At 35.7% G+C, this 12,195-nt stretch overlaps 1 protein-coding gene across 4 annotated transcripts in view; it reads right to left on the bottom strand.

The window, feature by feature from the left end:
• LOC134648614 (TNF receptor-associated factor 4) overlaps nt 1-12,195 on the bottom strand; it is a 117,528-nt gene that overhangs the window by 5,564 nt on the left and 99,769 nt on the right. For 2 of the 4 annotated variants that reach the window (XM_063503101.1, XM_063503100.1), the window contains one exon: nt 222-326. In XM_063503101.1, the coding sequence (XP_063359171.1) occupies nt 222-326 (105 nt within the window). Of the gene's footprint in view, nt 1-221; nt 327-398; nt 545-595; nt 926-12,195 lie in introns of those variants that run through there. The other 2 variants (XM_063503103.1, XM_063503102.1) reach the window with 2 other exon arrangements.

The raw sequence follows: 12,195 nt of genomic DNA, 5'->3' as shown, positions 1-12,195 counted from the left end.
AATAAAATTTAGCAAAAAATTTAACGCGAGTCACGATTTCATACAACTTTAAGTGTCACTATATCTAGGAATAAAAAGTAGCACTGAATAAAAGGAACACGCAATAAAATGGTGACTCGCGTTACTCTTGCGCTGAAATGACCCAGTATTACCTCCATCACTGATGGTTCCTGAACCTACCTTCTAGGCTCTAGGTATTAAACACATTGCCTAAAGCTCACCTTGAGTTTGCGAAGCTCGTCGGACCACTGGCATCCTTCCTTATGGTGGATGCAGTACACCACGGATCCCATGATCGCCTTCTCAGACTCCGGATCCGGGTATATCTGGAACAAAACAAACAAACCATAAACAAATGTCGCCGACAAACGTACAAAAACTGTCATTAACAAACTCACTTTTGACATATTAGTCACTTTTTTAATTTTAGAAACTAGTAGTTTAAACATGTTGAATAAGGATCAGAGGGATCAGAAGCACGCGTAGCGAACGTTCACGCTAAGACTGAGCGCTGGCATAATGGATTAAATAGGACAACCCGATTATAAATAAACTCATCTCAAAAAGAGAATATAAAACGAACGCTCGTACGCACCGCGCGTTCGAATATGGAACACATCGAAATGGCGGCTTGAATTTGTTTTTCGCGCGTAATATTTTCAACGCGCGCTCACTTCGGAACGCTGGTACAAAATGAATGCACGCGTACGTTTTATCTTTATGGGTGCAACGAACATCTGGTCGGAGACCACCGCTGCCTGTTTGTATAAAGATAAGCGTGATTTTTCACTTCCCAAACCAGCCGGATAATGGAATGGGCAAATAAACTCGTTCGAGCCTTTGAACTCGGTTTCTTCACATAACTTAGCTAATTCTTTGAAGCACCAAAGCGCAAAGTTTTAATATGCATTCACAATAAAGATCTTTACGCATTGTTTCATCTCTTTTTAATTTAGTATTCAATGATCATCAGAAAAAGAAAAAAAAATCTTCAATGTTAGATTTTTATTCTTTGTGTTCTATTTGCAGAATACATTTTCATGTTGATATTTAAAGTCAAAAGACGCCCTTTATCTATCAAGAAATATAATAAACTCCACCTGTAACGTATCTAGTAAACAATAAACAAAAGTTGTTTGTAAACAATCCAACTAGAGATCTGTTAGCATCCGAAGCATCCCCACTAAGCGTTCGGTGTCACCGGCCAAACGCCTGCCTCGCGCTAAATCCATCACCTCACGACAACTACCTGCACTTCTCGTTACAATAACGGCTTTGTTCACGTTCATGATGTAGCCTCTGAAACGAGCAGGCGATGAACGTAATAGTACAGAAAGCGAGAAGCGATCGAAACAGTCTCATCATACGCGGGTTCTATTTACAAACATTGATGCATGTGGTCATCGGCAGGACTGCCGCATAACCATACCACCTTAAGATGCGTGTTCTACAAAGTAAACCACGCACCTGATCCTCCTAACATTGCAAACTAATATAATTCTTGTTACCAAGTTTTAAAGGTGAGAGTTCTGTGAAAGCTTCAAGGAAAATGCTGCTTACAAAGTTTGTGTATAAATTTTCAAATATAGAATGTTATTTGTGTCGTATTCTAAAAAGATAGAGTGCGATGTTGAACTCTCCCGCATCGCTCAATTATAGAACTCGTTGTATCGTGAAGGAAACAAGACGGGAACATCACATCTCCAACATATTTAATGCGCTTAGCTTATGGCCCTTTCGTGTCATTAGTCTTGGAAAGGGATAGAGGATGAAAACGAGGATGTTACGATGACATTTGTAAAACATAATTCAGTTGGAGATGTTGCTACTGGTTTATTTTGATCGATTTTGTGCTGGCAACTTTCCTATTTTGGATATCATAGATGGAAATCAAATTCCTAGCCTATTTTCACTCAAAGATGCCACATGTACCTGAGTGGATCAACGATTTCTTGTTGATATTTAGTCCCGTAAGGACACAAAAGTAGCACAGTTTGTTAGATGAAATTTTGAACAACGCTTTATATTTAGATGGCCTCTTGTGTGAAGAGCTTATAACTACCAGAAAAATAAACGTTTGTTGAATTGAAATTCCGAAAAACAAAGGTTTTAAAGAGCGACCCAGGAAAATGTAACCATGGCAAAAAGTCGCAAGAAAAATTATTCACCCACCTTATTTTATGGTAACCACAGGAATGGAACACGGAAGTAATTTAAAAGTACCTAGCAATTTAACCGATTTCCGGAAAGACTCTGAAAAGAATCCGGTTGGTTGGGTTGGAAGTAGGGATTGCAAATATTCGAAACTTTCAGGTATTCGAATATTCGACTTTTTATGACGACATATTCGAATATTCGAATAATTATTCGAATATTATAAAAAATAAGAAAAGGAACGAGAAATCGATTTATTATCGTTTTATTCAAAAGCTTTTTTCACATATTGCTAAAACTAATGATATTTTGCAGAAATCCACTTAATTGACTAGATTTTATCATCCTACTATGAAATGCCCACATTTTATAAAAACAAGTAAAACGCTAAAATTAGACGTATTCAATATTTCTAGATAAAACTTTTATTATAAATGCGTCGTTGCGTGAAATAAAATAACTTTAACCATCCAAAAAAAAACCTAGGTATGTAAGATTTTTTTTATTAGGTAATTATTTTCCGATTTAAATTAACTTGTAGTCACTCAGAGGCCTGTAAAAAGGCCTTTAATTCCATTGTATTTTGAATCTTTATTGATTTTATTTGTTTTGGCAAGTTTTTATTCCTAATGGTCGGCTAATTATATAATATTGGAATATTTAAGGGAAAAAGTTGACTACTGGGTGGATTATTCGTCAGCTAAAGGTGCATGGTTAGATTACCTAGTTGGGCAGGTTTGGTATGATCAAATTTGAGAATTGCGATGAGTGGCAAGGTTTAGACTTCAAAAATTCGCTTAACGTACGCTTGTACTGAATAAACAGAATGACCCTTTAACTTAAAACGTACGCACCGTAAAAATAGCATACTTTTTGATTTCGTTTTCTTCTAAATTGAGTTAGGTTTCACTGTATTCACGAAGTCTATCGAGAGGAATACAGTAAAAATATTATTTCCTTCGTATTTGGGTACCTACCGTTCCTCATTCACTGTAAATATTATTAAATTATACAACGGGACTTAATCGCGTATCTAAGTTTTAAGATTTACCTCCGACGTTTCGAGGACGGCGTTGTCCCCGTGGTCTCGGAGAAGACTGGCTTAAGTTGACATCAGCATCGTCTAACCGCGCGAGTTTTTCGAACTACCCGCACTTGGTCTTGTTTATCCGCTTGAACGTTTTGCGCACTAGTAGTAGTAGTACTAGTAGTAGTAAAGTACGGGAAGCCATTGAAATCAAAAAACATAGTAATTTCAATCGGGACGAGGGTTTCAAGATCTCATCCACATGGAATCCAGTCATTAGTAAATGTAAGCGTAAACGAATATCGACAGTCGATAAATCGAATATCGTTAGTGTTGTGTGTCGACAGAGTGACATCCCTAGTGCGCAAAACGTTCAAGCGGATAAACAAGACCAAGTGCGGGTAGTTCGAAAAACTCGCGCGGTTAGGCGATGCTGATGTCAACTTAAGCCAGTCTTCTCCGAGACCACGGGGACAACGCCGTCCTCGAAACGTCGGAGGTAAATCTTAAAACTTAGATACGCGATTAAGTCCCGTTGTATAATTTAATAATGTGTAAAAATCGTGAAAGTTTAAATCAGTGTCACTGTAAATACTCGGAAAACACACAGAAACTGTAACTACAGCGGATAAAATAGATTTTTTATTAGTAATAAAAAATATTCGAATATTCGAAACCTGAGCGGCCGAATATTCGAATATCAAAACAGGTCGAATATTCGACAAATTCGAATATTCGAATATTCGAATTGCAAGCCCTAGTTGGAAGGACCAACCGGCCCAGAGCTGCGCGTGGGCAGCCGTAATCAATCAAATATCGACGAGTGAATGCAAATGATTAGTGCTGCGTTTACGAAACGCAATCAGAGAAATAGTAACCTCCCGCCCACGGAGACAGCTCGGCGTAGGCAACGAGTCCTAATAAACGATTGTTTAAAACACATACTGGTAAAACCGTTACTTGGAAATCGAAAACAAAAATGATATGACTGTGGTTTTTCTATGTTCTCCGCTTATTCGGCATTTATTTGTATTTAAGTATTCATAAAATTTGCCAAATCTTTGTTAAATTTTGACCCTTTCTAACAAACACCAATGTCATAATGACGAATAAGGATGACACAATATTTTATTACTTAAAAGTGTTTTAATCACACACTTGACTATTACCCTATAAGGAATATCTACATTTGCAGAGATGTACAAAATGGTTTTAAAAAAGCATTTAAATACAAAATGCAAAATACTTTTCAGATTTACTATTTCAAATGCAAAATACCAAATAGTTTTGCGTTTTGTATTTCAAATGCTAAATGCAAAATAGGTATTTTCAAAATGCTTTTTCAAAATAAAATACCTTTTGACTAAATCTCAGATATTTTTGTTTATTTTAGGTATTTATCATGAGAATAGCCATAGAATAGATAATGTTTGTCATTTTCGTTTCACATTGACACTAGTCAGACATAATAGCCGGTTTAGACTCTCGTGGCTCGCAAGCTCGTCGAGCTAATATAATTTAAACACTAACGGCACGGCATAAGGTTTATAACCGAATGACAAGCCGAATGCGAGTGTGTCGAGGCGAGCCACGAGACGCGCCGCGAGCCGAGCCGCGAGTCTAAACGGCTACATAGAGAAATAAGTAAGACAAGAGTGCTCACTCCATACATCAGTTCAGACTATTAATTTCAGTGTCTACATCTAGCATCGAGTAGCGGAACTATCAGTACTGCTACTTGACAATAGATGTCGCACCGACTGGAAAGTCTTATCTCAACAGCATAAGACTTTCCGGTCGGTGCTACATCTATTGTCAAGTAGCAGTACTGATAGTTCCGCTACTCGATACTAGATGCTAATAGTCTTTTTGGTACTAAAACTGATGTATGGAGTGAGCACTCTATGTATTTTTTTTTCTCTATGACGGCTATAAGGCGCGCACTCTGACCAAAGAAAGAAACCGGCCAAGTGCGAGTCGGACTCGCGCACGGAGGGTTCCGCACCATCAGCAAAACAAGCAAAAAATCGGTCACCCATCCAAGTACTGACCCCGCCCGACGTTGCTTAACTTCGGTCAAAAATCACGTTTGTTGTATGGGAGCCCCACTTAAATCTTTATTTTATTCTGTTTTTTGTATTTGTTGTTATAGCGGCAACAGAAATACATCATCTGTGAAAATTTCAACTGTCTAGCTATCATGGTTCGTGAGATACAGCCTGGTGACAGACGGACGGACGGACGGACGGACGGACGGACGGACAGCGGAGTCTTAGTAATAGGGTCCCGTTTTTACCATTTGGGTACGGAACCCTAAAAAAGGGCGCGCATGGCTAGCAGACGCCTCTATCGGTTAAATTCGGCAATACAAGCGTTATTCGTTCATTTCATTTTGTTTGACTGGTAATGTTGGCTAAACTTAATCACAAAGTATTTTGCATTTTGAAATGAATATTAAAAATGCAAAATACATCTCGAAAAGTATTTCAAATAAAATACAAAATGGTTTTTACTAAAAGGCATTTAAATGCAAAATACAAAATAGGTATTTTGCATTTTGTATTTGCATTTTAAATAGAAGTATTTCAAATAAATCGCATCTCTGTACATTTGACAAGTGGCAACATTGTTTGTCAAGGCTCGATGAAGGTCTGCGTAGGCGCCGATGCAGCGGCGTGGGAGTCCTATAACTATGTAATTAGATGCTATATAACGATCAAATTCATGATTATTTAGAAACGTTACTGCCATTTTTGACAAAGTACTAGCAACATATTAACTGTAGTGTTTAAAAATTGTCGGTAAAGACTTCTACAGTCAGACGTAGCAACAAATGGCATGGGATTTTAGATAATTGCTGGCTAAGTACTACTTAGTAAGTAGGGGCAAACAATTTAATCCGAATGCCGTAATGTAATGTAAAACGCATAGCATGCGATTATCGGTTACGTTTGGTGAGGCCAGTGTAGGTATAGTGGATGGTACATGACGATTTTTAGATATGCCAATTTAAACAATAACAAAATACAAACTATTTTAGCTCTAAACTAAGATAGAAATAAACGTGAAAATTAGAGACGTATCTTTTATTTGCTAAAGTTAGATTAACATTAATTAGTCTTAACGGTTTCCAAGTAAAACGATGTTAATTAACATAATTAAACAAACACAAATAGACATTTCTAATTTTTAGTGTTCTGTCATGTTTTAATTAACAACGAACATTAATCCTTTTGTAACCTCTTTTCGAAAAAAGGTTTAAAAAAAACAACTGGTCATGTTCTTGTTTGCAAAATTTGAGTCAATAAAAAAGTTATTTTAGTAGTTTCAATGTATTCTCATGTTACAACACTGCATGTCCGCCGCGGGCGACAATTTACCCAACATTATAAACGACTTGACATTATTTTTAACGTGTAAATTTCAATTTCCGAATTTTTGTGCGCATTTTATAACTTTGCACGCGTTCCGTTGTACGCAGAACTTTTTGATTGTTTTAGAAGCAAATCGACTTGATGCATTTGAATAATTATAATTTCTTAAAAATGGTACTAATCTATCAAAATGTATTACCAAAGGGAGCCGCTTTGAACCATAAATATACGATCCAATGTAAACAACAAATTAACTTATTACTTTAGATCCCATAAACAAACTGTTTTGGAAACTTGTAAATGATTGACAAGTGACGGCGCCTGCACATACACAACCGAATCATTGTCAACTTTAATCTATAGGCGTTAAAGCTTAGATTGCAGTGGCAAATTAACAATCGATAACATATCAGTGTCGATGGTGACATGGGAATGTAAACAGAGTTCCCGAAATATCTGGACTTACAAAAACCATTACACTTTGACCCCTCACTTCGTTACTAGCTTAAGATCTCGAGGGTTCATGATAAATAGACTCAGTTTGAAGTATTTTCGTAGTAAACTGTGAAGGAACTGTTCGTAAGCCGTTATTGCGATTTGAGGTTTTTCGGTGGTTAAAGTTGAAAAATCTGGTTTCGGTCGTTTTCGGGTTTTTCGTGTGTTCTGGAGTTTAAATGTTTTTACGAGAAAATAACATTTCTTTCCAACAGACTTTAAGGAAGAAAAGGATATATTTTGATTAATTTCAGAACGCTTAAGTTAACATATTTATTTTATTTAGGTACCTATACCTTACTGCCTTAAATTAAATGGCACATGTTGAATCATGGGAGCTGTTCTTTATTATTTTTGTGTTTTATCTTTATTATTTCTCTTCATCCCTTAAATCTTGAGGCTATTAGCCAGAGTTGCAATTGCCCTTATACAACTAATACGTAAATTATAAGTCACAAAATCATGAATAAACAGTTCAAAACACGAGCGAACAGTGTCCAAGACAATAGGGAATAAAGAGGCGATTATATATGAGTCCGACGGAAGTTCGTCGGCCGCGCGTGAGATTACGTGTTAATTGTCATCGTTACTGTTTTGTTTACATTAGGTATTACTTACTTCTTAACTAGCTTAATACCTTCTACAGAGTCTACAGACGTTGCAACAAACGGCGTGCGATTTAAGATAATTGCTGGCTAAGAGCAACTAAATCAATCGATCGACATAAAAGTAGGATAATTAGGTAGTAAACTGGCTAATGTAAGTGTAGTTTAATGTCTAAAATATAAAGACAAGGCAATAATTGTGACAATACAATATGACTGAGACTAAGACTATACATTCATTCATGCCAAGATTATCTGCATTTTATAATAACCAAGAAACAATAGGATAGTAGAAGGCGAAGGCGTAAAATAGAGACATTACAGCGATTAGTATCACATACATTTAATAAGCATTTTGTTTAGAAGAAAGACAACTGACAATTAGAGAGACAATAGAATTTTACAAGCACATCTTACATCGTACTGTAATGTAACAAAAGAATGATTCGTCTTATTAGTTACAATTACAACTTTGTTTTGGTGATATTTTTATTTGACTACATTTATTTTGATTTCTGTTGCACATGGTTGCTCCGAAAAAGTTAACTGCGGTGTGGATGCACCTTAACATTTTGAAGCATAGGTGTTCGGCTTTAAATTTAAAGTAGGTAGGTAATTATTTAGAATAATGCATAAATCGTAATAAAAGCTAAAAACATTTGCGTATGAGCATCTGAAATCCATTATTCTATTCACGAAGACAATAGAAAATTAAACCTTTTAGTCAATATAACGACGCATCTGACTTTAAACCGTGAAGTCAGATACGCCTTTATTCAAATAAAAAATCTGACATTAATTACCGATTACTGGACGCAACGCTAATGCATTGATTGTTTACAAACGTCATTTCAAACGTCAAAATTTATTTTCACTCTGGCAACCCAGCTCTAATTAACATGAAAAAGAAATCCATTTGTTTTTCTTAAGAATAAAAGGTGTTTGAAAATAGAACACTTCATTTGAATGTGGAACATGATATCAATTAAGTTGGTTGTCGTCGAGACGTCGGGTGTTAGGTTACAAGTTTTAATTTCAAGTATGTACGAGCACCTATTTGTTCTATTCTCTAAATAAAAGAGTGTTGACATGTTAGCTACCATGGCTGTTAGAATCGGATTTATAATCCCGTTGCTTGTCAGGGGTCGTAATAAAGTAGGTACATACACCGGTCTCAAGTTAAGTAAAGTTATTTCGGAAAGTAATCAAATGTCGCTAGTCAATATTTCCCACTTCTAATTAGTCTTATAGACCTGGATTTATTGAAGCATAATATGCTAATATGATAATATTGACATTGCAATAAAGTTTTACAATAACAAACTTATTTTTTTTAGGTTTCTAACCGACTGAACTGTAAAAAACCGAGCCTTTATTAAGTACGTTAATTTAATTAGGCTATCTTACGACCAAACAAAGGTAATACCAAGAAGGTATTTAGCCTCTTGATCCTGACTGAATTTTTAGCCTTCTTTTTGCATTTTTTGCGAGAATGATTTTTTTCTGCTCTATACGGCACAACCGAAATTTTAATGTGAACCTACGATTCTTGACCACCACACGCATATCAAAGGTTAAACGGCGTAACTAGGTATTTTTTATCTTACTAAAAATACCACTGATTGTAAATATGTAGGTACATATTTGCTAAACAATTTTGCTACCTACGCTGCCTACGCATAAGTCATCAACTCATCATAATAGAAAATAGAAACCAAGACAAAAACTCAGTCAACGCCACCATTGTAAATCTTTGCTTGCGAAATATATTCTTTCTTACAATTCATTCTAAATTCAAATAAGACCGTTGAAACGTTTAACAGGCTAATATCTAGGGTTAAAAGGGCGCATCTACACGGAAATCACATGACACATAGGACTTAATACCTAATGTTTTTTGAAACCGCAAATATGCGCGTACGTTCGCCGCTAGGCACGTAGGTATTGCAGCGGTTCATGAAAAAATTATAGTAATGGTTTAACCCACTCGCTTATCTTATCTGATCAAGATTATCGAACAAATTGACAATTTAATATTTCCCCGATTTAAAGGTAAGTTTTGTTTTAATTGTAGTCATAATAATCGACATTGGGATAGTTTTTTTTATTGTACCTACCGAGCGCAGTTTGATATACTCAATATACTGTACAAATTATCAAGTGACCTTTGATAGATACGTTTCGAAGTAAAGTCGGAACCAAACAGCAAACAAATTAAATCACAAGTACGTTTCGTAATTTTCTTTTGTCGGCCTGACACGACCTTTCTTCCGACTCGTCATATATTTAACAATATCTATTATTGGAATCGGTAACTTTGAAGATAATATGTTGCATAAATGTGTTTGATTTATAGGCCTTATCTGAGGCGAGCTTTTGAGGTACCTATAATAACGACGTATCTGCAATGATTTTTAGGAATAATATGCGTCATTCTATTGAAAGGAAATGTTGGTGGTGCGTTCTGATAACGGTTAACGGTCGATACAACAGTTCATATCATGCTATTGTTCTTTATGTACATTTATTAAACAAATATTTACCTACATACCTACAACATAATATCTGATGAAAAATATGACCGTTAGATTATTGTAATCAGAAATAGGGTACACTCTGACCTACTTGTTATATTAAAAATCGTTGATACTAAACGGTGATATTATGAGAAGTTTCCAGAATATCAACTTTGCTTACATAGCCACGGTTTGCCTCGTCATAAGAATAAGAAGATTTTTTTTTTTGTGTTGGTTTAATTTAAAGAAAACCTTACAATTACAAGAAATAAACAGTTATCGGTATTGTATTGTAACCCAATAAAATAAAAATAAAATATTATAGGACAAGTCGACACAGATCGACCTAGTCCCACAATAAGCTTAATAAAGCTTGTGTTCTGACTTCTGGGTACTAGACGACAATAATAATAAAAATAAAACAGTATTACCTATAAATTACCGTCTATAACGCCAGTCGTACCGTAATAATTTAATAAAAGATTACGTTACAGTAACTACAGGCTGTGTATTAGATCCGTGGTGTTATGGCGACGTATCAGATCTACTGTTATGCTTACTCATCAACTTCACAAACGGACCAGCATAACTCTGATCTTCATCTAGATATATTGGAAAGAAATCCGGAGACCAATGAAAACTATGAGCAGCCGAGAATATTTTGCAAATAGGTATGGTATGGCTTGATCGCGTAGCTGTCAATGCGTTTGCGCCGACCGCGAACCGCCATCTTTGATTTAGTTTAACTTCCGTATGATTGGATTGACGCGTGAGAGTCGGCAGAAATAGGGGACTATTTTAGAAACTTCAGATTACCATATAGTAAGTCTAATCCGCATCGTTTTCATTCCGTAGTGTATGATCATCCTTGAATATGATTCGTTTCTTCTTAGTTACGCCTTTATCTATCTATCTATATATATAAATGCAAGTGTCCTGACTGACTGACTGACTGACTGATTCATCAACGCAGAGCCGAAACTACAAAAGCTAGAAAGTTGAAATTTGCACACTAGGTTGAATTTATAAAGTGTACAAGAGATAAGAAGCGATTTTGAAAAATTCAACCCCTAAGGGGGTTAAAAAGGGGATGAAAGGTTGTATGGGGTGCAAGTTTTATTTTAAGCTAGGAATTTAAAACTTTGTAAAAATGTACTATATTAAAAAACAAGAAAACTAATTTCTGCGTTTTCGAAAATTCATCCCCCAAGGTGGTGAAAAAGGGGTTGAAAGTTTGTATGGAGATCAAATATTTTTGTGAGTGTTGGACTTGAAACTTTGTATATGGGGATATTATTATAAGACGGGAAAAGTAACTTCAGCGTTTTTGAAAATTCATCCCCTAACAGGGTTAAAAAGGGGTTGAAAGTTTGAATCCATTACAAATGCTTTGAAACTTCTTAGAAAGACATAATAGCCGATGACAAAAAAAAGGAATTGCGACGTTTTAGGTAATTCAACCCCTAAGGGGGTAAAAGAGGGGATGAAAGTTTGTCCTGGGGTGCAAGTTTTATTTTAAGCTAGGAATTTGAAACTTTGTAAAAATGTACTATATTAAAAAACAAGAAAACTAATTTCTGCGTTTTCGAAAATTCATCCCCCAAGGTGGTGAAAAAGGGGTTGAAAGTTTGTATGGAGATCAAATATTTTTGTGAGTGTTGGACTTGAAACTTTGTATATGGGGATATTATTATAAGACGGGAAAAGTAATTTCAGCGTTTTTGAAAATTCGTCCCCTAACAGGGTTAAAAAGGGGTTGAAAGTTTGAATCCATTACAAATGCTTTGAAACTTCTTAGAAAGACATAATAGCCGATGACAAAAAACAGGAATTGCGACGTTTTAGGTAATTCAACCCCTAAGGGGGTAAAAAAGGGGATGAAACGTTGTCCTGGGGTGCAAATTTTATTTTAAGCTAGGACCTTGAAACTTCGTAAAAAGGTATTAAATTAAAAAAAAAGAAAACTAATTTCAGCGTTTTTAAAACTTCATCCCCCGAGGTGGTAAAAAAGGGGTTGAAAGTTT

Source organism: Cydia amplana, chromosome 6, assembly GCF_948474715.1.
Source record: "Cydia amplana chromosome 6, ilCydAmpl1.1, whole genome shotgun sequence".
Classification (NCBI taxonomy): domain Eukaryota; kingdom Metazoa; phylum Arthropoda; class Insecta; order Lepidoptera; family Tortricidae; genus Cydia; species Cydia amplana.
Note: the sequence above shows the minus strand (reverse complement) of the source record. Positions and strands in the feature narration are given on the sequence as shown.